Here is a 27,675-nt window from a genome sequence, read left to right on the forward strand (position 1 = left end):
GCTCCAGTGTTTCTTTCTATTCTTGATAACACTAAGGTCCAACTGTAAGAAAGGTCAATCTTGAAGTTCAATGAAGTTTAGTCCAATACAAGCTTTACTCTCTCACTCCCTTAAGTTAGAGACCAAAGGCAGTATACTAATTACTGAGGAGTTAAGAAACTTAAGATGTTAGATTTATTTAGGAACCCCAATCTCAATCACATTTCACACTTTACCGTTTTTTTAAGAAATCATATTTACTCAGAAGTGCAATAACATAGGCTTTAATAAAAGGATGAATAAGGATTTAATTTCTTTTTCATATTGTGTTTTTGTACATGTAAAAAGTGATTAGTTGCCTCCATTACTGGTGGGAATAAATCCAATATTTGCCAATATATATTCATTTATTAAAATACTTTTTATGCTTTCCCAGATGGCTTTTAAAAAACACACTATTAGAGACTTCCAATGAGAAAGTCCTTCACTGTTTATTCTTCCACTTCTGCAGACTAGTTAAGACACAAGGAAGGAAGACTTTGGCTAAGAGACGTGTAAAGCTCATTCACACGAGTGCCAGGGTCTCAAAAGTGAGAGCAAAACCTGCACCCACCCATCCCCTCGCCCTATTCGGAACCAAGGCTGCTCCCCCAGGGCAGGGTCTTTTTTTGTGTGTGTCCTGCCTAATCCCAGCCCTAGGAACCATGCCCAGCCCACTGCCCGCTCTCCACACACACCCGATCCACTGTCCATTCATTTATGTTCCAGGCAGAGCACGATGGCCAGCGAGAAGGCCGGCATTGCAGCTTCCCTCCCTCCACGGGGCCGACGCCGCTCTCTGCGCCCAGGGCTGCGGCCCACAGCCCCGGGGACCATCTGGCGGCCCGCGGCCTCCAGGGCCTTCCCTTCCCGGGAGGAAGGAGCGGGCGCCGGGACCGGGAAACCCGGGCCCACTTCCTGTCGGGGCCGGACCTGCCGGGCGTCCGCGCCCCCCCGCGGCCTGCTGCGTGCGCGCGGGGCCGGGGGGCCGCAGCGCCAAGAATGCGGCGGGGCGCGGGGACCAGGGCGCCGGCCGAGGGGCGAGGGAGGGTTACGGCGAGGCGGGCCGGGGTCGCGGGGAGCCCAGGCCTCGCTCGCGGCCCCGCCCCCGGAGCGTCCGCGGCGGCGCGAGGGTTAAGCGCGGGGGCGGGGCCGCCGGGAGCGCGGCGCGCCGAGTGCGGGGCGCGTGGGGAGGGGGCCGCGGCGGGGGCGGTTCCGGCGGCGGGGCGGGGGCGGGCGGAGGAAGGGGGCGGGCCCCAGAAGTTGTCGGGCGCTGGGCCGGCCGGCGGGAGGGCGCACGGGCTGCGGGCCGGCGGGCGGGCGGGCGGAGCGGGCCGGGGCTGGGCAAGTTTGCGCGGCGGCTCCTGAGCGCAGGCAGGGTGCGGGGCCCGCCGGCCGCTGCGCGCCCGCGGCCATGGCGTTCCGCAGGAGGACGAAAAGTTACCCGCTCTTCAGCCAGGAGTTCGTCATCCACAACCATGCGGACATCGGCTTCTGCCTGGTGCTCTGCGTCCTCATAGGGCTTATGTTCGAGGTGAGCGAGGCTGGGGAGGGGGTGCCCTTTCCCCGTGCGCCGCCCGCGGAACCCCTGCAGGTCCCTCGGGGGAGCCCCGTCAGAGCTGGAGCGCGGGGCTGCCAGGACGTGATCTGCACCCCTGGCTTTGTAACTGTACCCCCCTTGGTCTCCGAGTCAGCCCAGGCCCACCTTACCCCCCTGTAGCTCTGCGCCTTGCCAGCCATGCCTTACTTTGCCGACCCCCTCGGGCACCCACCAATATCCTGCAGCTCTCTCTGCAGCCCTGAAGCCAAAGCCTGGCCTCGAACCAACCGCAGTGCTGCCACCCTGGCCCAAACAGCGGGGTTTCCTCTCTGGTGTCCGGGAGCCAAGCCCGGAGACTCCCAGACACGGAGTCATTGCACAACTAACTCCTTCTCCCAAGCCCTGGCTGCCAGCTCTTCTGGGCTTTTCCAGTGGGAGGGACCCCGACCCTCGCCACCTCCCACCTGGTTTTCTGGGTCTTCTGCCCGTGTGGCCCGTGACCCCATCCCAGCAGTGCCCCATCTGCTGTGCCTCTAGCCGCCTCCTACCACCCCCCCTTTTCCCCCCCCCCCTTCCTAAAAGGCCAGTTTTCATATACCCACTATCACTCTGGATTATTCCTTCAGCTCCATCTGTGGTGAACCCAGAGCTTCTCCCTGTTACAGGGCCAAGGAGAGGGATGGCATACCCTGTGCTTTTAGGGGCAAGATGATTCTCTCAATGCTGTGAGGGTATGGGGGTGGGGAAGAGGGTGGGGCCCTACAACTCTCACCCCCCTCCCCATCCCCTACTCCCCCCCCTCACTCCCAGCAATGTACTAAGCAGGGGCTTGTACTAAGCCGGGAGGGGTCAGATCCAGGGGGTCTGGTGGGAAAGACCTAAGAGAGAATGAGAAAAATGTGATACTCAAAAGTGAGACTAACTGGAGGAAAGTGAGCATAATAGGGCATGCTGTGATCTATCTTGTCACTATCTAGTGGCACTCCCCTCACTCTCACTGTGGTCTGCAATGAGGCCCGGCCTTGTCCTCCTTTCTGGGTAGGGTTGCTTATCTGTATCCTTAGGAATGGCTTAGGAAGCTGTAACCATTTGTAAACTGCCCTGGAGATGGAGGATTCCTAATGGGCTCATTCCCCACCCCCCACTCTCCACCCCCCTCTCTCAGTCTCGGTGCCCATCCTCTCCACTCTGAGATGACAGGGGTTCTAACTGGCCAGTGGGGCTGCCCTCGAGCTGGGGACATTGTTGTGATTCTTGTGGTGGCTGAGCCAGGGTTAGATGTATGAATGTGCCCGTGGAGGGTCTGTAGGAAATAAACCCGAGGCTCGGATGGGTCTGCACACCAGCTTTTGGTAGTATTCCTTGATTTCAACTCCTTCCCTCCTTTCCTCCCTCCTCCTACTTCCACAGGTCTCATTGGTATATTGGAAAGGGCTGTATCTACTAGGGTTGTCCCTGGGTCCCAGTCCTTTCTTTGTCACTAGTCTGACTAATAAAACTTAAGTGCAGCCTCAGTTTCCCCATCATTAAGGAGTTTAGCCAAACCTCTTTCTCATGGGGTTATTGTAAAGTCTAACTGAGACCATGTAAGCAACAAAAGCCATGACCGATTCTACAAATATGCAAACAAGTCGCTTGCTCCCCGAAGCCCTGTTGTTATTTATCCTAATAATAGCTTAACGAAACAGGAGAATTTGTTTTGTCCCGCCAATACCCTCTGTCCTGTTTGTATCTATTTGCTGTCCTCCATGCTAAGAGGCCTCCCAGTGCCATGTCACCAGTCTTGGAGGGTGTGGTTGGAAAGACACGTGACAGCTGTAGACCTCACAGCAGCACGCTCTGCAGCCGGCCGAGGCTCCTGCATAGCCTCTCGGCTGTGCCTCTGGCGCTGGTGAAGGTCCAAGGCTCTACCTGCTTTATCTTTGCTCAGAAAGAGCTGCCCTCGTGTTGGAGCTTGGTACCTCCTGCCGTCCCTGCCTCTCATCTTGGAAAGTCCTATACAGTATCCTGGAACTCTGTGGGAGTTGGAAAGTGCTAGGAGCCCATACTCCCAGTACCTCACAGAAGAGAGAGAGAGAAAAAAAAAACAAAACCCCACACAAACTACATACAGGCGTCTTCAAACTTTTTAAAGTGGGGGCCAGATCATGGTCCCTCAGAGAGCTGGAGGGCCGGACTATATGAACTACTAATTCCTACTGTAACACCTCGGCTGCGCTCACTGCCCAAAAAACCTGGCGGGCCGGATCAGACTCCTCTGCGGGCCGCATGTGGCCCGCGGGCCGTAGTTTGAAGACGCCTGAACTACAAGAACACTTCCCTCCTGCCCCTCCTGGGACTGGACTGGGGAGTGTGGAAGGGACCTTGGCTGAAGTGCAGGCTCCCTCATCCCCGAGAACCTTAGACCTTCACCTCTAGGCGTACAGGGCAGGAGTCTCCTCCAGGAGGTGTGGAGAAGGTGCAATGTGGGGTTGCCGGTGTACGCTGGGAGAAGGAGGGCTGGACTGAACCTCCCTGATGGAGAATGTGCTGGGCACATAGTAGATTCCCATTGTCTACACCTGCCAACTGACTCTCCACCGAGACGGGTATCTTGAGGGATCTCAGATTTTCCGAACTCTGCTCTCCGACCAGGTGAGAGCAGACACAGCTCAGTTGCTTTTAGGGACCTCAGAGGAACACACGTGGGCATCTTCACGTGTGGAGGACAACCAGGGTGGCACCTCATAACCCAGCGCAGGACTTACAGGAGGACACCTGGGGTCTTCTGGGTTCTCCTCTGGAGGTGTGGGCTATGTGTGTCTGTGTGTGGGGATTCCTATGAGAGAGGTAACTCAAGCACATCACACTTATTCCTTAAAATGAGGACAGAAGGAGGTGGACAGGGAAGGAGAGACGAGGAGAGAGGAGAGGACAGCAGACTCTTGGGTTTTTAACTTGAGCACGGCTAGGATCCCTTCCTTCAGAAGCTGAGTCAAGAAAACTCATAATTCTTCCCACAAAGAATCAGTCCTCTGTCCAGTCTCTGCCGGTGAGCTGGGCCCCTCTCCCAGCCTGGGCAACCCAGCCCAGCCATGCATCCTAACTGGTCTCCATGTCACTCCTGCCTGGCCCCTCCCTTCCCCACCTCACTGGTCAGCGCGCCATCATGTAGAGGGGCTTTCGTTTCTCCCTAGGGACCCCAGGGCTTCGGCTCTGTCCCTGGAGAGGTGATGACTCCAAATTTCTTCCCTTGGCATCACTTCCTTTTGGGAACACATACGAAAGGGTGACTCTCCCTCCTCCTTGGGTGTCGTTTTGGGCCATCCTAAGATTCCTCCCCTTTCCAAGGCCGAGGGTAGGTTCTCTCCCCAGAATTCAGGTTTTCTTTCTGTCCTGCAGGCTGTTTGGAATAGAGCTGTTCTGTGCAGCCACAGCACTTGGCTAAAAAATGTCAGGAATGTGGAGCTTTATTTTCCCCTTCCTTCTCTTCCAGCTTTCTCTTTCTTAACTCTGCGTTCCCGAGAGGTGGTGCGAGGGGAGTTTTCCACTCCACAGTTCAGCCCTTCAGCCCCGTCTGAGGGGCAGTGGGGCCTGACAGTCCTTCGTGGCATGGGCGGCCCGTGGGGTGTGCATGCTGGGTGTGTGTCAGATTTAAAAGCAGTCTCTTCCCCCCCACCCCACCCTCTTTCCCTTGGCTTTCCCGTGTCCCTTTGAGTGCCACGTTTCAAACTGAAGCAGGGAGGGAAGGAGAGAAAACTCTGACCGGGGAATGGAGTATGAGCGAGAAGGGGTACAGGGAGCAGCGAGAAAGCCACTAATATAAATACATTATCTCTAAACCGTCCTTGTGAGACCCACACGTTGTTTGTTTATTTTAAAGCTCATTTGCAGGCTCCGCTGGCCCTGCAGCAAGGAAATGTTTCTGAAATCCTGGGCCCCGTGGCTTGTTTGGTCTGTGATGACTTCAGGGCTCGGGACCGAGAGGAATTTCGGGGCAGTGGCCGGCGCTCGGCTTTTGTTTTGGAGCCAGGTGTGGTCGAGCTCCCTTCTTCCAGGAACTACCTTCTTCCCCGCACCGGACCGGCTTGTCGGATGATGTGTGTGCAGCGTGTACAGTGGGAGCCCGTTGCGTCACGCCTGTTAGCACGTGGCTTCTGTACACATCCTCCCAGGCATGCCTCTGGGTTTCCTAACCCGGAGGGAGGCTGCTGGTCCTTTCTCTCTAACGTTTGTGTTAAAATAGCCCCGCTCGTGTGGTGTTAATACGGGCGTCCGTGGACGTACGTCCTCTTCCTTTGGCTAACCTCGCACGCACTCTTAAAGATGCTCCTTTGCTAGCGTTGGTCGTTCCCGGCTTTCTGCGTCTTCCCCGCCAGCCTCTGACTTAGCCCATTAGTAATGTTCCGGAGAAATTAGTCAGGGGAAACCGGGAAGGGTCGCTGATTCCCTTGGGTGCCCTTGTTCTGTGGTTAGATTTCTGCGTGCCTCACTCGGCGATCTGAGTGAGCAGCAGAGCAGAACTTTGGAACCAGTTTCTCTCCCGGCCAAGCCTCAAGTGTCGCCCTGTCCTGTGGGGTGTAGGGCACATCGGGTTGTCCCTAATTCTCCCCTTGGTACGGCGTGCTGTGCAGAAAGATGGTGTTCATCAGTTAGTGGTGTTTTGGCAGAGACTGCAGGATGAAGACTGATACCTGTCTGAATGCCGTGCCCGTGCCGGCACACAAACTCTCATCAAAGGTCTCCTCAACTTTGGTGATTGTTTCTGGCTTCCTTGTTGGGTCTGTGACCGGCTGGTGGGGAGCCCCGGCTGTATTTCATGTTGCATGTGACCTGCTTTGCCCTGAGGCCTGCCCACTCGGTTCCCCAGTGCTAACCATCTGCTTTCCGAAGGGTGCAGTTGTTCTATGCTGGGCACCTCTTTTGCAGCCTGTGGTGTGGTTGCTCCCCATCTGTTTCCTCTACCATCGTTTTATTTAAACCGCGGTTGTGGATGCGGGAGGGTCTTGGTGCGGCCACGGTCAGCTGTGTGAAGAGCAGCCATGAGGAGGCTGCCTCGAGAGCCAAACAAGGGCCACCTTTCTCCTGCTCCCTCTGTTGTCTGAGCCCTCCACGCTCGTTTCTCAGGGGCACTGTCCAGACGGGTCGCAACAGAGCGCCTCAGTCCGGACTGTTTGCCGAGGAGCGTGTGTTGCTATGGTGAAAACTTCACCCTGGCAGGCATGCGCTCCTTTTTGATCTGCCTCGTCGCGGGCAGGGGCCCCAGAAATCACTCCGTGGCATGGCTGATGTCCCTCCCGTTCCCACCCTGATAAATGGCGACGAAGCCAGAGGGTTGATAAGACCGGATTAGAGTTTCCAAACTACAGAGGTGCTTTCTAACGAGCGAGCGCACCATTAGCGGGCTTTGGTGGGAAACTCTCCCGATGTTATCTCGCCAACCTTTTCATCCAGCGCCGTGGATCTGGTATCCGCTGGTACCTAATGGTTAAAGAAAGGGAAAGAAAACGGTAAAACGACCGACGCGGCCCCGGACACGGCTTCTTATTTCACGAGCAGACCTTTATCTGTTCCGCAGCCCGATGCTTTGCCTTGATTTACCTCTGATGTCTCAAATGTTCCCCCGCAGAAGAGAAGCAAACCTAGCTCAGCCACAGCTGGTTAGTGTTGTGAGTTAACCGTGTGGCTTATCGAGAGCTTTGCAAAAGGCTTTTCTGGGCAATGGAGGCTCACAGCCTCCTTTGATTTTCAGGAGAGGGAATGCAGCAGATTGGCGGGGGGGGGGGGGGCTCCGAGTCCTCTGCCCACCTCCCACCCCCTGTGCCCCCCCCTCCCCCGGAGAGTCTGTGGGAGCCCAGGGTTCGGTGAGGCGCCGCTCTGTGGCTCTCCACCCAAGCCACGTTGCCTCTTGACAGCTTCCCTCGTTTGTCTCACGGGGTTGGCAGCACTTCACATCTGCGAAATGCTTTACTCGCTTCACCCTGTAATCCGGGTGGTTTATGGGGGTTGTCATGCCCATCCAGAGCCTGGCTTCTAGAGGAGAGACTTGGCCAGGGACCATCCGCTCTGAGTTAAGAGCCGGAGCCAAAATAAGAATTCGGCTACGTCTGGCTCACATTTACAGCTCAGCCCCGGTGCTTCCCCGAACGGGGCGTCTATGGAATGTAGCCACAGGCTGCTTTATTTTTCTTTGTCTGAGTGGATGCTGTTTATTACCTGGAAGTAATGTCTGCGGGTCGTTGTTCCACTTGGAGGCTTTTCTGCCTGGAACAGTCGTTGAAATGTGCATCTCCCTCGAAAGAGACTTACAGGGAATGACCCAAGTGTGTGCGTGTATCACATGTGGACACGGGCAAAGGGGCAGAGGCTTTACCAACTGTTCAAGTTACCCTGTTATTAGGCAACATCTGTGTGGGAATGGCTGCCTCTGGCTGTTCTATTTTCACTGCCCTTACCATCAAGATACTGTTGTGGATAGCTTAAGAGCATAATATTGTCCTCCTAGTTTTACATGTTTAAGGGAAACCTAGAAGAGGAAAATATGATCTCCCTGCCCGCCCGCACCTCCTCCCCGCCCCCCACGAGATTGAGAGGTTTGCCCAGGACAGTAGAGTGAGGGTTTTTTTTTTTTGCAAACATGGGGCTTGAACCCACACCTTCAGTGCATTTTCCGCACACCCGCCCGCTGGAATTCTAGACTAACTTTAAATGCCAGTGTAAGTGTAGAAGCCTCAAACATGAATTACCTTCCTTAAGTGTGCTGCGTTCATTTATTTGGCTGCTGTTTATTGATTGCCTGCTGTGTGTGCCTGTGTTGACCTCGGAATGCAGGTGAATAAGGTGGGGTCCTTGTTCTCGAAGAGGTCACGGTGTGGTGGCTTAAAGCTAATAAACTACTTGTGGGTGGAGTCAGGTCTTGATGTAAGTGGCAGGTGCAACTTACAGACTTACAGACCTCTGGGCCTTAACCTCAAGCTAAGGCTATTGGTGGAGTGGGGGTGGCTTATAGAACTGAGACCTAACACCCTGAGTGTGAGCTTGTCAGTAGTCAAGAGGACAAGAGTACTGATCACTCCTAGAAGTTCTGTGAAGCAGAGCTGGTACTCTGTGAACTGACCAAAGGCAGTGCATGTGTGTATGCATGTGTGTGCGTGCATGTGTGTGCTCCTGCACACAGGTGCAATTTCTAGTATTTAGGAGGCCTTCATTGCTTCAAACCTTGGTTGAAGTTTTCTTAAGATGGTTGCCATCAAACTCCGCCATGATCTGTAATGTTCCTTTGGGCTGGTGGAGGTGACGATCGCACCTGGGGTGAGAAGGACAGGATCCTCTGAGCCTAATTGCCCTGCCTGTGAAGTAAGGAGAGAGTTTCTTAATAAAGCTCCTGAATTTTGCAAGGGCAGAGTGTTATTAGCTTAATGAGTTTGTTCCTTCGTGTTTGTTATAAATGTGCAGATGCTCTCTTTTTATAGAGACTTTTTGGTGACTCACCGCCCTTTGGAAGACTTATGTGGCTTTTGGGGAGGGAGAAGGGTGTGCCTACCTCAGGATGAAGGGTAGAGATCTCGTTTTTTTGTTTGTTTGTTTGTTTTGTTGTTTGTTTACACATTTCCCCTCCTTCCTCTGTTGACCTCCCTGCTTGATTTGAGAAAGGCCTAGGACTGTGTGAGTTAGTGAACACGTGTTTGCAGTCTGGTTTGTGTGCCCGCAAAGACAGCCTTGAGAGTCAGTGAGAATGTAGACTGTGGCCCCAGGTTTGGCGATGCCAGGGGTGTCTTATCAGCCTCTTTTCCGGAAGGTTAAGCACAGTCTGGGAGCTCCTGACCTGGAGGAGCATTCCTTGGGTAAACAGGCCTTCCCTCCAGCAATTCCTGGAGTCCTGCAGGAAATCACACAGGCCTGCCTCACAATGCCTCGTTTCCTGCTGAGAATGCCTCTGAATTGGGAGCTGAATTGAACTTTTTAGCCCTAACACTATTCTAGAGTTTTGAGTGTGTGTTTAGTTTGTATTCTGACTTTGTTCTGGAATAATTTTTTTTTTTTTTTTTTTTTTTTTTTTTTTTTTTTAGAAAGGGAGAAGAGAGAGAGAGAGAGAGAGAGAGAGAGAGAGAGAGAGAGAGAGAGAGAGAGAGAGATCAATGATGAGAGAGAATCATTGATCGGCTGCCTCCTGCATGCCCCAAACTGGGGATGGAGCTTGCAACCCCAGACATATGCCCTGACTGGGAATCAAACTGTGACCCACCCTGGTTCATAGGTTGACACTCTTCCACTGAGCCATGTTGGCTGGGCTGCATTGGACCAACTCTTAACCTCAGTGGGCAAGGACTAACCTGTTTGTATGGATTTTCTGACTTGTTTGGAAGAGGGATGTTGAGGGGGAAAGGAATGATGGATAGCTAATTTTTTATTTAATTGCAGTTTGAACTCTGGTTTGGCATGAAGTGTGAACTTGTGCTCCTCGCCAGGGTCTTCAAGGCATTAACTGTGGCCTGGGCAGGGAGGTGTGTGGTGGCAGGGGCGAGGGCGGGGTTTTGGGCGACTTTGTTTTTCCCCAGACTCTGCCACTAAGTGACTGTGTGTCTCTCGCCAGCCTCTGTTTCTCTTGCCCCTCATTTGCTTCCTAAGGGTGGCGTGTCGTGTGGCTCAGTTATGCCTCCTTAGCCTGGGTGTGCAGACCAGGGCTGGACAATGGATATAACACTTAGGTTGCTGCTCTGAAGTTGGGAGCAGAGGGAAGGAGGACCTTCCCCCGGGCCACAGAGATTTAGACTGAGTCAGAATAAAGCTGCACCTCTATTGCGTTAGTGTCTCAACTTCAGTTCTTGGTTTCATTTCTTATTTGAGTTGAAGTCAGTTTCTAGCCTAAATTTGGGTTTGACATACAATACAGCTTAGCAGAACCAGTGGTGGGGAAGAGGGAAAATCATAATTAGAAAGGAACCATCGAGGGTGGGGGAGAGGGTTGGCTTGGTTTGTGGCTTCCATGTCAGAGTCCCTATGGCAGCTGCAGGGCTGACGAGGGGGCCCAGGATGAGCCAGACGAGGTCACTGCCCTGGGCACCATGGCCCATGCTTTCTGCTCTGCCCAATTAGGTTTTATCATACCAGTTCTCTGAATGTGCTCCCTGGTTTGAGCATATTTCCATATTCTACGATATATATTCCCATCACACACACACATGCATTTACCTGTGGCTTACTATTTTCGTTTTCCAGATCAATGGGGTGAATCCAGTGTCTGAAACTTGACCTGTCACCTGCCATCCCCACACCCCACACTCCAGCAGTGCTTCTAAGGCTTTGGCTGGCCACTCATACTGTGGCTTCTACAAGCTCCCACTGCACCCGGAAGGCCTCTTTACCTGCACCGACCAAAGGGCATGCTTTCTTCTCCACAGTGTGAGGATGAGTTTAAAACGGTGCATGCTGAGAGGAGATGCATCCGTACTTAATTATATTTTTCCAAAGTCTGGTTTCAAGTGGGAATTACCCATTATTCCACACCACAGTTTCGACTCGCCCAAAGCAGCCTTCACCTGCGCCATCGAATAGGCAGCTACTCGCCACGTTTGACTATTTAAATGTAAATGCACCAGCATGAAATGGGATTAGAAATGCAGTTTCTCAGTCACACTAGCCACAGTCCAGGTGCTCAGTGGCGTAGATAATAGAATATTTCCATCACCACAGAAAGTTCCATTAGACCATGCTGGTGTACACATGGCTTTCTGAGTTAGGTTCTGTCGGAGAACCGTTAGAGGCCATGGGTCACCGTGGCAGAGTCTGTGGCCCTGGAGCCCGAGTTTAGATTCTGGTTTGCCATTTCCTAGCAGTGTCATCTTGGTCAATTATTCAACCTCTCTATGCCACAGTTTCCTCATCAGTAAAATGGGGATCATAATACGGCACAGAGGAGTTGAGAGGATTAGAAAGGTTAATGCAAAACATGTTAGAAGTGTTCGTACAAATACAGCATTTCAAAGAAGGCCTGGTACAGGGTAAGAGCCCAGGAGCTATTGTTCTTACTGCATTTGAAAGGGTTGGAGTGACTACATGGAACCACCCTTTGTGGCTGCCCATCCATTTGGAACATAACTGAGAAACGGGATGCAATGGGGAGGTTCCGGAGCAGCCAGACAATAACCCTAAACCTGTGCTCTGATGCGTGAGGCCACACCTAGGTTTGTCCCCCACACCTTTGCTCAAAGCCCACCTACATTTCCTTTCGTGGCAGGCTTGGTTATCTGGTTCCCAAGGTTACAGAAGAAAGAGGAAGTTAATACAGAAGTAGTGCTGGGGGAGGTAGATGGGTGGTAGCTGACAGCTGGGAGGGCTATTCATTATTAAATACTTAAAAGTCATAAGAAATGAAAAGGCAGGAAGGAATACCAGGTGTCAGAATATGAGCAAACAGCATCAGTAGATTTTGAGGTCATTATGATAGACTAGTACAGTACAGTGTTTGGTTTATATGTTTCATGAAAAAGTAAAGGTATGCAGTATACTCAGAAAGATTCTTAGGAAGATCTCCAACCATAGTAACTAATGTTAAAGTTTTAATACCTTTAAATATCCAGCCCCAGAAATTTCTGGCAAGCCACAGTTACAGAGCCCCCCAAAAGAAGGCAAAGTTGGTCTGCTATGCAGTGTACTTTATTACCCAAGAAATGTGAAAGAAACATTTTATTTTATTTTTTTACTTTCTTATCCAGTCTGGACAATATATTCATTCAACACTATTCAGACACTTGACCATTCAACTTTCTTCTTTTAAAATCATTCATTAAATATAGGTGCTCCGTGCAAGTGTATTTCAGACTGAAATCTGAAATGGAAGCCAGCTAACTTGTTCGTCAACGAGTTGTGTTACTGTGGTCATTTTTGGAGTTTCAAAACAAAGATAACGAGGCATTTCTCAATCCGTGTCCCTTGAGTGTCTTCGGGTCCATGTACTGCAGATCGTCACTGACCACACCGTTAGCCTACAGCTGTGACTCAAGGGATATGCATCCGAGTTGACTCTAATCTTTTGCCTCCGCATTCTATAAATACTGGTTAAACAGTGCTTTTGTGCGAGGCATTGTTTTAGCTTCTGGGAACATAGGGAAAGGAAACCGTCCCCGATTGCAGGGAACAACCTTACCCACTAGCAAGGGAGACATACAGCAGGACACAGGAGAGGCACTGGACGGTGAGCACTCCAGTCGGGCTGCCATGCTGGTTTTCTGGGTCCAGCACACAGTGGTGCTCACTGAGTAGCGGTCTGCTGGAGCAGGTGCTTTGGGCACGTGGAGGAGGGGCTCCTAGCTCAGATTGGGGTGGGATGGATGCTGGCTAAGGCCAGGGAGAGAAGAGGGTGCGGGATGGCTCTAGACAGAGTGTCAGCTGGTCCTTGTGAAAACAGAGAGGCGAGGGGGGCTGGGGCTGGGGCTGGTGTGCAGCCCTAGGGTCCTCAGCCGGCTGGGTCATAGGATGCTCTGGAGGTGGGCGAAGGGGGAGCAGAGGGAAAGAGGAGGAAGGGCCAGGTCACAGCGAGCCTTGCCAAGGAGTTGTCTTTCTCCTGGAAGTAATTTGGGACAGAAAAGGGACACGACAAGTTTGCTCTGGATACCATGAGATGGGAACTGTGGCAAGGATCCACATAACTCTCCCCGCTCCCAACTTTAGTTTCTATCCCTCCCCCCACAACCAGGAAATATGCCCAGAGTCCCCATCCAGGAATTCTCCGGTGTTGATTCAGAGACTGCTGACCCTGCAAGGCTCCTCCACACGTCTACGATGCCGGTGACACAGCCGAGCAGCAAGGCAAGTTAAGGAAAGCTGGAGAGAGAGCTTTTCCTCAGACCTGTTGTCACCCTGAGGGTATGCAGGGAGGCAGTGTTGCCCTTGCACATGCATATCATTTTGTTTTATCATATTGTGTTGCCTTTGTGTGACTTTAGCCTTTGAACGTATTTAAAATGTATTTTTTGCATCTAATATGATTTTAAATGTTTTAATAAGTAGGGCCTCAGCTAGATGGAATATCATCTTTTTCTCCACCGTTTAAAAAAATCATCATCCAAGGATATGTTTTCATTGATTTTAGAGAGACCAGGTGTAGGGTGAGAGGAGAGAGAGAGAGAGAGAGAGAGAGAGAGAGAGAGAGGGAGGGAGGGAGGGAGGGAGGGAGGGGGGGGGAAGCATCAGTCGGTTGCCTCCCACATGCACCGCAACCAGGGATGGAACCTGAAACCTAGGTATGTGCCCTTACTTGGAATTGTACCTGAAACTGTTTTTGGTGTGTGGGATTCTGCTCCAGCCAACTGAGCTGCACTAGCCAGGGTATATATGCGTTGTAGAGGCTTGTATCCAAGTGCCGTGGTCTTACCAGAGGAAGCTGGTTTGGTTTCAGTGTTCAGAGGGGGTCTGGGGGTGGCGGGGAGACTTTTCTGGAGGCCTTTCTAGGGGTAGGGGGATGAGGAGGGACCCCAGGGACTGGCTGGTGGACAGAGTTCTGAACCTTCCCTCTTTCTTGCCTCCCTGCTATGGACTGTGTAGCAATTATTACAAAATTAGCAAGCTCTCACTATGTGCTAGGGCCTGCCCATATTTCGTCAGGGAGTGCCTGACTGGGGTGTCCTTAAAAAATTCTTTGACAAAATGTGGACTAGCTGATCTCTCATGTGCTTTCGTCTCTAAACTTCTGGCAAATCCCTGGAAACAGATGCAGTGAGGTTTCCCCTTGGCTGATTTCTAGCACCTTTGCTGGACACCCAGGGGGTCTTTTTTTTTTTAATATATATTTTTATTGATTTAAGAGAGGAAGGGAGATGGAGAGAGAAGCATCAATGATGAAAGAGAATCACTGATTGGCTGCTTTCTGCATGCCCCCTACTGGGGTTCCAGCCCGCAACCTGGCATGTGCCCTTGACTGAAATCAAATCCGGGACCCTTCAGTCCGCAGGCTGACACTCTGTCCTCTGAGCAAAACCAGCTGGGGCGAGGGGGGTCTTCATACCAAGTCCTGCTGGTGATCAGCCAGGATTTCCTTAGATACCCTCTGCCCTGTGAGTGACTGTAGTTGGCCTCATCTCCAGAAGAAGGAATAAAACAAGGGCACAGTCAGCACAGAAACCCACAGTCTCGCTTGCCTCGTCCCTCCCATGTGGTTGCTGTGCCCCACCTGGACGGTTATGATGGATCAGAGCCTAGTCCTCAGCCGCTTGCCGCTCTTTAGTCCCTCTTTCCCATCGCTACCACTGACGGCCCTCAGACACAGAGCTGAGCATGGGTCTCCCTGACTTCACATCCTTCCAACCTGCCCACCTACAGCCTGGGCTGCTCAGCTTGGCATTCAGGACTCCGCTCAGCCTGGCCAGGCTTGGTCATCTGCGCCTGACTCAGGCCCTGCCCCTCATCACAAACCACCTGCCTGTGGTTCCCGAACCTTCCCTCCTCTTTCTTGCCTCCCACTACTGTTCATGCCCCACCCCAAGGCTTTCCCTTTTCCATCTGACTTCTCGTTTCATGCCCACCGCTGCTGCTGTATAGTCACCCCTTGCTCAGAATGTTTTCCGTTTCCCTGGCTCGTCTTCCCAAACAGAGCTCATTCCTGCTTTCTGCCTCCCTGTGTGTGTCTCTTGTTTATTCATTCAGCCAGACTTAGACTGAGCATTTGCTCTCTGCCGCGCGCTGTTCTTGGAGCTAAAGGACGAAAAGGGAAGATTCTGCCATCACAGAGCTCAGAGTCCTTGGGGAGGTGACAGTGTCATTGCTGCTCTTTGGTGTAGGAGGTGCAGTGGGAGGGTCCGGGAAGGGAGCATCACCCTCTGGGGGCCTTAGGGGCGGTTCATTTTAAAAAGGAGACGGTTGGGCTGGGTCTGGACCTGAGGGGCATTGGCCAGGCCGACGTGCAGTGAGAGGACATGTGTGGAGGACAGAGATGTGTGTGTGGTGTGTGCAGTACGTGGCTCCGTGTTGTCGAAGTAGAGGGTGGTGGGGGAGGGCGGAGGTTTAAGGAAGAAGGTGACGGAAATTGAATCCTGAGCGTCAGGAGGGGTTGGGGCCATAGAAGCCCCATTTCAAAAAAGTTTGGATCTGTTCCTAAGCTTAGTTAGACAGGAGCCCTTGAAAATTTCTGAGCACAGGAGTGACTCCATCAGGTTTGCACTAGGAAGGACCCAGGCACTAGGGCTGAGGCTGGCTCCTTGCACTGGCTGTGAGCCCTCCCAAAGGAGGGCTTCCCATTTTCTTGGTGTTATCCTCTCGGTGCCTGACACGTAGTTGGTATGAACTGTGAGCACACAGGATAGTGTGTGTCTTGAGTCATCACTCTGCTGCTGCTGCTGCTGCTGGCCATTTGCAGGCTCTCTATGCACATCTCTTCCGGGCTCTCAGGTAACCAGGAAGAGATGCATGTGAGCACATTAGGAATGCTGGCCCCTTTAGCATGTGCATGCAGATAGAGAACCCATTATCTCAGACTTTTAAAGCTTAAAGAAGAAGTTTTTTAAATAGGTAAACTTTGACAGTACAGTCAAATCGTTCAAAAATCAAAATTATATAAAAAGAACACACTGAGAATGGTTCCCTCCCCAGCTCTTCTCGTCCAGCTCCCCTCTCCTTCCCCCTATAACCACTTTTATTAACTTTTCCCCCAACCTTCTTGGACTTATTTATGAAAATACAAGCAGCCATAAATATATGATGGATTTTACATATACAAGTGTGTGTGTGTGTGTGTGTGTGTGTGTATGTGTGTATGTTTGTGTGTGTATGTGTATTCCTGCCCCCTTTCTTAGCCAAATGAAGTATTATCTGCACTGTTCAGCACCTTGCCTTTTTTGGTTAACAAAGCATCCCAGAGATCTTTCCATGTCAGTGCACAGAATGTCCTCATTTGTGTCAAGGTTGCATAGTCTCCCATGGTGCAGGTTCATTGTGATTCGTTAAACAGTCCCTTTCTATGAGCTCTTGGGCTGGTTCAGTGTTTTGCTCTTATAAACAACTAGAGGCCTGGTTTGTGATATTCATGCACAGTGTGTGTGTGTGTGTGTGTGTGTGTGTGTGTGCGCGCGCGCGCGTACATGTGTGTGCGCACACATGCACGCACTTGCATATGTGTCCCTCAGCCCAGCCTACACCCTCTCCAATCTGGGACATCACTCTCACAGTCCAAGACTGCTGGCTCCCAACTTCTTGCCTGCCTGCCTGATTGTTCCTAACTGCTTCTGCCTGCCATCACCCCCTAACCACTCCTCTGCCAGCCTGATCAATGCCTAACTGCTCCCCTGCCAGCCCGATTGCCCCTAACTGCCCTCCCCTGCTGGGCTGGTCACCTCCAACTGCCCTCCCCTGCTAGCCCAGTAACCCCTAACTGCCTTCCCTTACCAGCCTGGTCATCTCTAACTGCCCTCCCTTGCTGGCTTCGTCCCTCCCAACTGCCCTCCCCTGCAGGCCTGGTCCCTCCCAACTGTCCTCCCATGCAGGCCTGGTCCCCCCCAACTGCCCTCCCTTGCAGGCCTGGTTCCCCCCAACTGACCTCCCCTACAGGCCTAATCCTCCCCAACTGCCCTCCCCTGATAGCATGATTGCCAACAACTGTCAACTGCCCTCCCTTGCCGGCCATCTTGTGTCCAAATGGGGGCAGCCATCTTTGATCACATGGGGTGGCCATCTTGCATGTTGGGATAATGGTCAATTTGCATAGTACTCTTTTATTACATAAGATGCTATGATAAATAGCTTGGTGCATGCACCACTTTGTACCTATGCAGGCGTACCTCGCAGCATATTTTCCCAAAAGGTCAGAACGATTGGGTCCAAGCGTAAAGTGCCTTTGTATTTCTGATAGACCCCGACCAATTGTCTCTGTCCTTTTAAAATGCCATGTTGAAACCAAGCAGTCGGTTAGCCGTGGACTATTTGTTATGCCTCCATGAAGATACACACGTACACTGAGAGCTGTACCATCGTCCGCATCAAGTCGTTGGGTTTTCATCATCTAGCACGGTGCCCCATGCAGTAGGAGTCCAATACCTGTTGGATGTTTAAAATGACATCGTTGGCACGTTGGGATAACTGGGCTCTTTCCCACTGAGTGGTTATCGTTCAGCCCCTCCATGATGTTTCTCTCATACAAATCCTTCCTTCGGGACACTCTCTTGTTTTTCACTTGATTGTTGCTCCTTGTTCCTCAGGTCACAGACCCGTTTTTCTGGAAAGCCTTTCTTTGCCGCTGGACAGTACTGACTCCGCCTCAGCACCCCAAATTCCCTGTGCTTCCCTGACACAGTGCTCAGTGCCCCACCTCAGTGGAGTGTGGCCATGCCACTCTTCACGGCTTGACCCTGGGGCAGGGAAGGTCTTGCTCACCACGTGTCTCCAGCACCCAGCACAGCACTGGGCCTTCTGGTGCTTCTCATGTCGTACTCTTTTAGTAAATAAGCGGTAAAGTAGAATTGCTAGTTGACAATTTTTCCACGTTTAATTCATCCATCATAAAATTCACCACTTAGAGTATACATCTCAGGGGTTTTTAATATAATTCCAGAATATTTCCATCATCCTCCCCCCTCCCCCTCTGCCCTCCAAGAAAGCAGTCAGAAGTCACTTCCCATTGCTCCCTCCACTCCCCAACCACTAACCTTCTTTCTGTCTCTTTGGATCTGCCTACTATGGACAGTTCAGGTAAATAGAATTATAAAATATGTGGGCTTTTATGGCTGCCTTCTTTCACTTTGGCATAATGTTTTCAAGGGTCATCCTTGTCGTAGCACATACAGTACGTCATTCCTTTTTATGAGTGAGTAATATTCCACTGTGTGCCAAGGCCCCGGTTTGTTTATCTGTTCACCAGCCGAGGGAAATTCGGGTTGCTTCCACCACACTACATGGATGTCACAGCTGTGAACATTCTCATGCACACTTTTGTGTGGACATCGTATTTTCAATTCCACCTGTGAGCAGAATTGCCACCAAATATTTTTCATATGGGAAAGGAGCCAGCATTGAAACAATATTGAACAGTTTGTCTTTTTGATCTGAGACATATCTCAGGGCCAGCAATGCCAATATTGCTCTTTATTACCCAGGCTTCACACAACAGTGCTGGCTCTGGAGACTGTGGCCTGATAATCATCTGTGACTTAGAGGTCAACATTGTCAGAGTTTATGCAACAGAATTTACCAATTTTTACCACGGGGACTATACCAGCTCTGTGGAGATGCCAAAATACGCAGGGCACAGCTCTTGTCCTGAAGTTGTCATTCCTTTGAAACAGCCTAAATATCCATCTGTATTGAACCGATTAAGTGTGGTAGAGCCACACAGTAGAATACTTTAGAGCAGTAGAAAAGAGGATCAAGTCAATATGTATTGACATAGACTGATGTCTGAGAGAAAAATAGGTTATAGATGAGTATGTATGAGATGAGCCCATTTTAATGAAAACAATTGTTTATATATGTTCAGGCAAAACCTGGGAAGAGCACAGCAGCCTGTCAACATTGTTGCTAGGAGGTAGGCATGGAAGGCTTTAGCTTTCAACATATGTTCCCCTTAAGCATTTTTACGCTAGGTCTGCATAGCATTTAAATTCCCTTAGGTCCCCCAATTCTGTTTCAGAAAAAAAAAAAAAAAAAAGAAGAAGAAAAAAAGAAAAGAAAAGGAATATGAGATAAGAATTGTATCTGAATCACTAGATACCAACATGGGATATAATACTGCACATCAGCCCATGACTAAATGCCAAATAAGTTTATGGTTAATGTAGAAATCTCCCAAGCTGTGTAAGCCCAGAGGTGAGAGAGCTTTTGGGGAAGCTTGTGAAAGAAGAGTGCATCTTGGCTTGGACCTTAAGGGATTGTAACATTTATTCTGCACCTCAGAGTTTATAGAGTGGAAGATGACAAGTGTACTGAGCGTTCTTACCTGGTGCAGAGCCCTGCAATAAACACTTTCTTTAGATTCTCTCTTTCAGCCTCACCGTGGGATAGATACGATGATTTCTCCCATTTTACAGCTGGGAGAGCCGAGATTTAGAAAGACTAATCTGACCAGGCTCCCCTCGCTCTTAAATGCCAGAGGCAGGACTTGAAGCCTGTCTGACTTCAGACTCCGAGTCCTATACTCCATTTTAATGGGAGGAAGACTAAGGCCTGAAGAATTCAAGTATCTTGCCCGAGATCACACCACTAGTAAATTGGGGAGCCAGAATCTGAACTCAGGATATTCTAAGTAATTCGTCATGTCCGTTACACTGTTTCCTGACCTGAGTTCCAGGCGATGGTCATCCCGGGGGCAGTGATGGGAGGTTGGGAAGCTCCAGGTCAGAGCGGTATGTGAAATTCCTCCCACACCCCCTTTCTTGAAGATCACATACATTTACCAGGACAGTGTCCAGTGTTTCTCAGATTTATCTGACCCTCTCTCTCTTTGTGAAATGCAACCTCAGTGCTTATATAAGGAGGTGCGAGTGAAGGTGGGTTCCCGAACAGCTGCCTGTCTCCCGAGTAGCTAAGAGTGTAAGCGTGTGAGCCCCTAAGGCTCAGGTTGGAAGACCGTGAGGGAGGTTGTACTTGTTGGATCTATTGAGTGGAGTTTCCTGGGTGGATTTGGGACCTCGTGTCTAACCATCTACACATTTTTCTGGCTCTTCCTGGAAGAGTAGACTTTCTGGAAGTCGTTTTGCTAAGTTCTACCTGGAAAAACCTACTATCGTATTCACCATCTCTATGACTTCTCTCAGTGAGTCATGGTTCTCTTTTGATAACAACAGTTCATAATTCAGCCCCCCCCCCCTTTTTAAAATAGGATTTCATTGATCTTTAGAGAGAGGGGAAGGGAGAGGGATAGAGAAATAGAAATATCAATGAGAGAGAAACATCATGGATAGGCTGCCTCCTGCACACACCCCCTGCTGAGGATTAAGCCTGAAATCCCGGCATGTGCCCTGACCAGGAATCAAACCAATGACCTCTTGGTTCATGGGCCGATATACTCAACCACTGAGCCAGACCAGCTGGGCTTCCACAGCATGCAAATTACTCAACCCATACTTCACCAAATTTCACGTAGTGAACCTTAGAAATTTCCAAGTGTCACCACCTCCCCCCTCCTGTAATATGTGCTGTTTTTTTGAGGGTACCAAAATATGCATAACATAAAATTTAATGTCTTAATCATTTTTTAAGTGTACAGTTCAGTACTATCAAGTACATCCACATTATTCCTGCGATCAATCTCCAGAACTTTTTAAAATTCATTCCGTAAACATTTATTGAACACCTCTTCCATGGGACCTGGAGATGATTAATGTATGCTCCCTGCTCAGGCTGACAGGGAAGATGGATAAGAAAATCAGTGGTGCCAAAACCGGTTTGGCTCAGTAGATAGAGTGTCAGCCTGTGGACTGAAAGGTCCTGGGTTCAATTCCGGTCTAGGGCATGTACCTTGGTTATGGGCATATCCCCAGTAAGGGGGTGTGCAAGAGGCAGCTGATTGATGATCCTCTCTCATCGATGTTTCTCTCTATCCCTCTCCTTTCCTGTAAAAAATCAATAAAATATATTAAAAGAAAAAAGAAAAAGAAAATCAGTGGTTACACATCAGTGTGGCCTGAGTTGTGAGGTGCCCTTTACGGGGGGGACTTCTGCCCTCCGGATGGGACACCATCACCTCCCATGTGGGGCTCCTCTTTTGGCTTCTTGCTGCTGGTTCCTCACCCTGTCACTCCCTGGAGTAGCTGTGCCACCTCTGCTCTCCAGCCCAGGGAGAAGTCTGGATTTTGCCCATGTGAGAGCCAAGCTCTGTAGCCGCGTCCACGTGGCCTGGGGCGGGGGCAGGGTGGGAAACGGGCGCTGCTGCCAAACCCAGGACTTCGCCAAACCCCAAATCAGCCGTTTGCCCAAATATAGTATCCTAGACCTTCCACTCGTCATGTTTAAGCTAAATATACTGTCCTTGAGCCTGCAGACTCAGCTTCCTCCAGGAATGCCCGCCTTCTGTGATTCTTCCTAAGTGACTTTGGTCCGTTTTACTTCTAAAAAAAAATGACCATGGTGACGTGGCCGAAGTCCCAGACGAGGGGCATGTGTAAAACTAAACAGATTGGAGAGGACTGGTTCCCTGTCGCACTCGATTTTCTGCATTTCCATGGAGACCTCTCGAAAGTGAAAGACAGCGTGGCATTCCCGTGTGGTACATGGAGCTCCTTATAGAGAAGACGGTTTATTATGACGAGTAACTCGCAGGCTCTCTTTCTCCTGAAAAACAGACGGCAGACTTGAGGCCTTAGTCATCTGGATGTGTACCCTGATTCTCCATCTCCCGGTGCCAGAGTGTGCTGGGTTTATAATTCCCGGAAAGTGCGTACAGGCTGGAAGCAGGCTTGGAATTCAGATTGCCTGATTGCAGATATATATCTTAGAGATCCTTACTAATAACTGATCCTTACTAGATAAACAAGTTTTTTGCTCAGCAAAATGGGAATGAAAATATTTGTGCCTTTTTCATTGCGTTTTTGGAAGGATCCAGTGATAATGCATGTAACATGACTTTCCACAGAGCTTGGCATCCTGGAGGACTCCATCAATGCTAGTTACTCATGAATGTTAATGAGTTAATTGCATGACTATTGCAGCCATCATTGGGCTGCCATTTTTTCTGTGCCTCTCATTTTCATGCTATAGTTCTGTGGAGTCTGTATATCCATCTTGCACCAGGTACACCTTTTACACTCACACATTGTGTCTGGGCCACACGTAAAGTGCAGGTTGAGTTAATTTCCTGAAAGCGTCTCCTTGGTGAGCTCCGAGCCTGAACCCCGCCCACGGTTCTCCCCATGAATGCCCACCCTCAGGTGACTCTCACCGGTTCCCTGTCTCAAAGATCAAATGGCTTTGGTACTGCTGTCTTCCTTCCCCACTTGGAAGAAAACAAAGACATTAAAATAAGTGAAGATCAACTGCTTGAAATGTTTCACCCTGACCTCACTGTCATTGCATTTTTTTAAATAATGGGGATTTTTGCATTTTGCAGGTTATTTTTTTGTTGAAGGACTTCCTTTGCTGTTTGAACACCACTTTTATAAATAGACTTCTTTCAGGCTCTTCCACTTAGCACTGGTTTAATGTCTGCTCTGTTCTTATGCCCGCTTGTTATGGTTTTTCATGATTGTAATAACAATGCACAGATCAAATTCTGTTTTTCCTCCCCACTCAATATTACATCCAAATACTTTGAGATGCTAGTATTTTAAAAGGATGAGGTTGTTCCTAAATGCCTACTGTTAGAGAATTTTTTTAGGTCAATTTAAAGTGGAGACATAATTCCATATGCACTGTCATAGATGACGTCCAAATCATATGGTTGTAGGTTTTTTTTGTTTGTTTTTTTTAAAGCATATTACAGAATGGCCTTTTTCTGTAAAAGTTTGGATTTGCTTTAAAAAATATATATATATATATATATATATTATAGATTTTTTACAGAGAGGAAGGAGAGAGATAGAGAGCTAGAATGTCGATGAGAGAGAAACATCGACCAGCTGCCTCTTGCACACCCCCCACCAGGGATGCACCCGCAACCAAGGTACATGCCCTCGACTGGAATGGAACCCAGGACCTTTCAGTTCGCAGGCTGATGCTCTACCACTGAGCCAAACCATTTTCGGCTGCTTTGTTTTTTTATAAAAAGGTATCTCTGAGGATAATCATCAACATATAAATAAGTGCTTTTCTCTATGGTAGAATTTCAAATAATTTTTTTCTCCATGCATTTATCATGCGTGTGTGTGTGTGTGTGTGTGTGTGTGTTGTATTCAATCAAATGTACAGCATTTTGATGATCAGAAAAGGCATGTTAAAGCTGTTTTCATTTGGAAATGGAAAGAGGGAAGGTTGGGGTAGTGACAGGCTGTTTGCAGAGCAGGAGAGGTGGAGGAGTGAGGGGGAAAAGCTGGAACATGGAGTGGAGCTGGGATGCAGCAGAGAGGGAGAGAGGACACAGGAGCAGGAGGAGGGGGTGCGGCAGAGCCTCCAGGAGATTCTGGTGAGGTAAGTCCTCGCCCTTGGTGCTAGAGATGGCACTCCCACCTACAGCACATAAAAGCATTTCAGAAGCCTTTTGAAGAATGTAGCTCTCAGGGTGAAATGGGTATATTTTAAACCAGAGAAGGCTATATACAAAAAAGCATCAAGAAAAACGCAAGTCAGGATTGACTTGAAGTGGAAACGAAACTTCTCAGTTCCAGATAGAAACTGAAGAAGTCACATGCATGAAATGCCCTGTGGTAAAAATGTAAGCTTTAGAAACAGCAGCTGGAAATGTCAAGTGTCAGTCCTGACACAGCAGCCCGTTGTTGCCCCGTTGTGGGGCTGTGGAAAGGGGCCACCCAGCCCGCGTTTGGGTGAGACCTGCTCCCTTGGGACTCCACGGGGCCTCCCTGCCCTTCCAGGGCTGCAGTACGCAGGAGGGGGCGGGGGGAGCGGGAGGAACAGGGCAGGCTCGTGACATTGGGAAACTTCTGTGAAGTTATGGGACTTGACTGCCGTGAATCGTCTCGGGACCGACAGCCTGTTGCTCAGGGCTGATGAGTGGGGCAGGTGGCTCTCGGTCCTGCCCAGGCTGGGCATTTGCCGGCTGCCTGGTGGGAGGTGAAGCTGTTGCTCCTGGATTGATGTAGGTGGAGAGGGGAGGGATGGGACAGTGGGGCCTCCAGTGGCTTCCCACCTAGAAGATACACAGGAAACGATATGTGACAAAGCCAAGGTTAAAAATAAGAAAAACGACTAATTGTTACTTACTGAGTACTGGGATGTGCAGGCCTTGTGCTAGACTTGGCCTTCTAATCCCCTCAACAGCTTTCCCCCCCCCCCCCCCCCAGAAGTCATCCCATTTTAGTTTATTTCATGAGATTCTCAGCACGTGTGAGTGTACTTTCCTAGGGAAAATTTTTTGTCTCAGTTCACATTATAAATTATTTTACAAATATAGAATTGTGTTAGAAACAATATTTATAAAAGTCCATAGGATTTTCACATAAAATAATATCCCCTGAAACTGGATTTTGTGCAGTGTAGGTGGGCAGTCTCTTTGGTTCTTTCTCAACAGCTTTTTTTTTTTTTTTTTTTAATAGGCTGTTATCTGTCTCTATACCGAGCAAGCCCAACAACTCCATGTCAGATTTAATGAGGGTAGAATTGGGATTTTAACACAGGTCTTTCTGAATTAAAAATCTAGGCTCTTGGCCATGGTATTCTGCCTCTCAGCGAGGAGGTACAGATAGTTGGTGCTTCAGCTGTGAGGGAAGGAAGCAGCATGAGTGCAGAGGATGGGATGGGGGAGAAGGCTTCCAGAGGAGTAAGGTCAGAGCTGGTCTTTGAGGGAAAGTCAAGTTGGAGACACAAGTGAAGGCAGGACAGAGGGCTGTTGCTCCAGGCAAGGAAAGGCGTTCAGAAGTTCTAAGGAAGTAGTTAATAGATGAAATGCTACAAAAGTTTTTGGGCTATCTGCTTGGGAAATAGGTTTCTTTGCTGCAGGGCTTGTCAGAGTCTTTAATGTGGTAGTGATGTATGTCACCAAGCGTATTTGTTGACCTTGGAGAGTGTTTCATGGGATAATATTCTAGAATATCCTTTAGAACATCCGGGCTGTGGTACTGAGTTTCTTTGGGAGTTGTGATAATCATGGGTGGAGAGGGTGGAGGTTCAGTAATGTCAGATTAAAGAGAGAGTATACTATAAGCAGTGTGGATTTATTAAGGGGGTGTCTGCTTATTTTACCAATAACCTGGCTATCTTGTCTAGGATGGTTGGAGGGGAGGAAGGAGAGTTGACTTCCGAGGCAGTGAATCTAGCTAGAAGCCTCTTCATGGGCTGCTGAGAGACAATGGTGTGAAGCTCTATAATGGTACTAAATAATGGCTTTAGTAGCATAATAAAGGAAAAAGCTAACAGGTGGCTATACAGGAAGGTGGGGAGTTCTTGACTGCAGACTAGGACATGTGCAAAAATAGAGATGTCTCCTGGCCTCAGTTTTTGGAATAAAGACACAAGGTTTGCTTATATAATGATACTGAGGTCCTGGTGCACGGAATTCGTGTACTCAGCAAGGTGGGGGAGGGAGGAGTCCCTCAGCTCATCCTGTGCCCTCTCACAGTCCAGGTGCCCTTGGGGGATGTCCGACTGATGGCTTAGGCCTGCTCCCCACGGGGAATGGGCCTAAGCAGTCAGTCAGACATCCTTGGTGCTGCCGTGGAGATGGGGGAGGCTCCTGCCACCGCCGCTGTGCTTGCCAGCTGTGAGCCCATCTTCTGGCCGAGCTGCGCTCCTCCTGTGGGAGTGCATTGACCACAGGGGCCAGCTCCTGCGCTGAGCGTCTGCCCCCTGGTGGTCAGTGCACATCATAGCCACTGGTCATTCTATCATTCGGTCAATTTACATATTAGCCTTTTATTATGTAGGATAGGATAGGATAGGATAGGAGGATTACCTAGTGTTACCCCCCAAATGTAATTTTTTTAAATGATACGAAGTGATTTTGGGCATGTGGAATGGGAGTTGATGATGTGCTATCTAGGTGAAGTTGCAGGACTGACCACCAGGACAAAGACATGAGTAAGAATAGATTTGAGTCTCACGGAAATACACACCCATTGTGGCAGGGATTTCTAAGAGGTGAGAAGGGCCAGACTTGAACCCTGCTCCTGTAGGTGAATCCCTGTCCTGGAAGCGTGTGGAAGACTCATGGGGGCAAAGGGACTTGAGAAGACCCTCTGAAAAGGTGAGGCCTGGTGACAGAGACGGCAGGAGGCCGAGGCTCCGCATCTGGTCTGTGGCTGAGCTGCCCGCGGTCAGGCCTCCTGCCCCCACCAGTGCTTTTCTCCATTTGCTCCTCAGCACTGCCTGCTTCCTCTTCTCAGTAGTATATATAGCACCTGGGGTTCAGATACTGCAGGTGCTTCCATAGGGCTCCAGGTGGCTTTCCTGGCAGGTGTGGCCCCCCAGTGCCCTTCAGGACTTTTGACTTTATTCTGTTCTTGTCCCCCACCCCCCTCCCATCCCAATCCTGTCCCTGTGCCCTCTGCAGGGGGGCCTGATGGTTGGTGGTCTTGTCCAGTGCGCTGTCTCCTCTGCATCCTTACCCGCTGGGCTTTGCCTGGGGAGCCTGACGTCTGTCTGTAGGGCGGGAGGCCAGGATGGCTGCCTGGGACGGCTGGCTATCTGTGCTCTCCCCGCCCTTGGCCTCCGTCTGGGGCTGAGCGTGGCCCAGGGCCTGCTTGTCAGCACGTGGCTTGGGTTTCCGTGTTAACGTTCCCAAATTGGGATTGCAGAGGATTGAGTGTCCGCGCCGTCTGATCACGCTGAGCCTCCTCGAGCAGCCAGCTGCGAACCTTTCAAAGGGCTGTGTGTAATTGCTTCAGGGGACGCGGGGGTGGGAGTGCAGGGGGATGGAGACAGGGACAAAGAAGTCCGTTTTTTAAAAGGAAAAAAAATAAATGAGCTTAACAGCCTTGGGCCATTTGGGTGGGGCATGGTGCTTGGGCACACCGAAGCTCTTTCCTCTTCCCTTCACATTTTTCCACTTGCAGAGGCCAGAGCCTTGCTGACCCCTGCAGACCCCCCCCTCTGGGTAAATACAGCCTGTCTCCTGCCCCCTCCCTCATTATGCATGCCTTTAATCTGACCCATCTCCAGGTCCCCAGCTGGCAGAGACTCAGCAGATTCCAAACCCCAGCTGGTGCCGGAGTGTTTACACGGGGAGGCTTGGCAGACAACCCGCCCCCAGGCTCCTCAGCTGTAGGGAAAGGTAGAAAGACATCCCAGAGATAAGTGGCCCGTTTGTTTTTGGACTCTGCCCCTCCCTCTCTCCCTCTCCCCCTCATGCCCACCCTCATTCCAATTCCTGCTCCATCCTGAAAAAATAGGAGGTAAAAAGAACCCCTTTGTGTCCCAGGAGTCCTGGGCGAGGGACTCCCTGGCTCATCCCTTCCACCCAAATAACCCTTTCTGCAGCGCTTCGGGCACACAGAACAAGGACCTTTCGCCTCACTAGAATAGATGAGATGTTATTTAAAAGCATTATTTATCCGTATAAAGTTAGGCCCCATTCACAGTGGGGATTGCTCTTTCAAAATCAGAACTAAAAGCTG

The 27,675-nt window shown here is 50.2% G+C and overlaps 1 protein-coding gene across 2 annotated transcripts in view; it reads left to right on the forward strand.

Moving 5' to 3' along the window:
• The first annotated feature begins 1,274 nt into the window (after positions 1-1,274).
• TRAM2 (translocation associated membrane protein 2) overlaps positions 1,275-27,675 on the forward strand; it is a 78,875-nt gene continuing 52,474 nt past the window's right edge. Inside the window, exon 1 of one of the 2 annotated variants that reach the window (XM_036415276.2) lies at positions 1,275-1,552. In XM_036415276.2, coding sequence (XP_036271169.1) covers positions 1,433-1,552 — 120 coding nt within the window. In that variant the 5' untranslated portion in view covers positions 1,275-1,432. The remainder of the gene's footprint in view (positions 1,553-27,675) is intronic. The other variant, XM_036415274.2, reaches the window with a different exon arrangement.

This window comes from Pipistrellus kuhlii, unplaced genomic scaffold, assembly GCF_014108245.1.
Source record: "Pipistrellus kuhlii isolate mPipKuh1 unplaced genomic scaffold, mPipKuh1.p scaffold_m20_p_5, whole genome shotgun sequence".
Taxonomy (NCBI): domain Eukaryota; kingdom Metazoa; phylum Chordata; class Mammalia; order Chiroptera; family Vespertilionidae; genus Pipistrellus; species Pipistrellus kuhlii.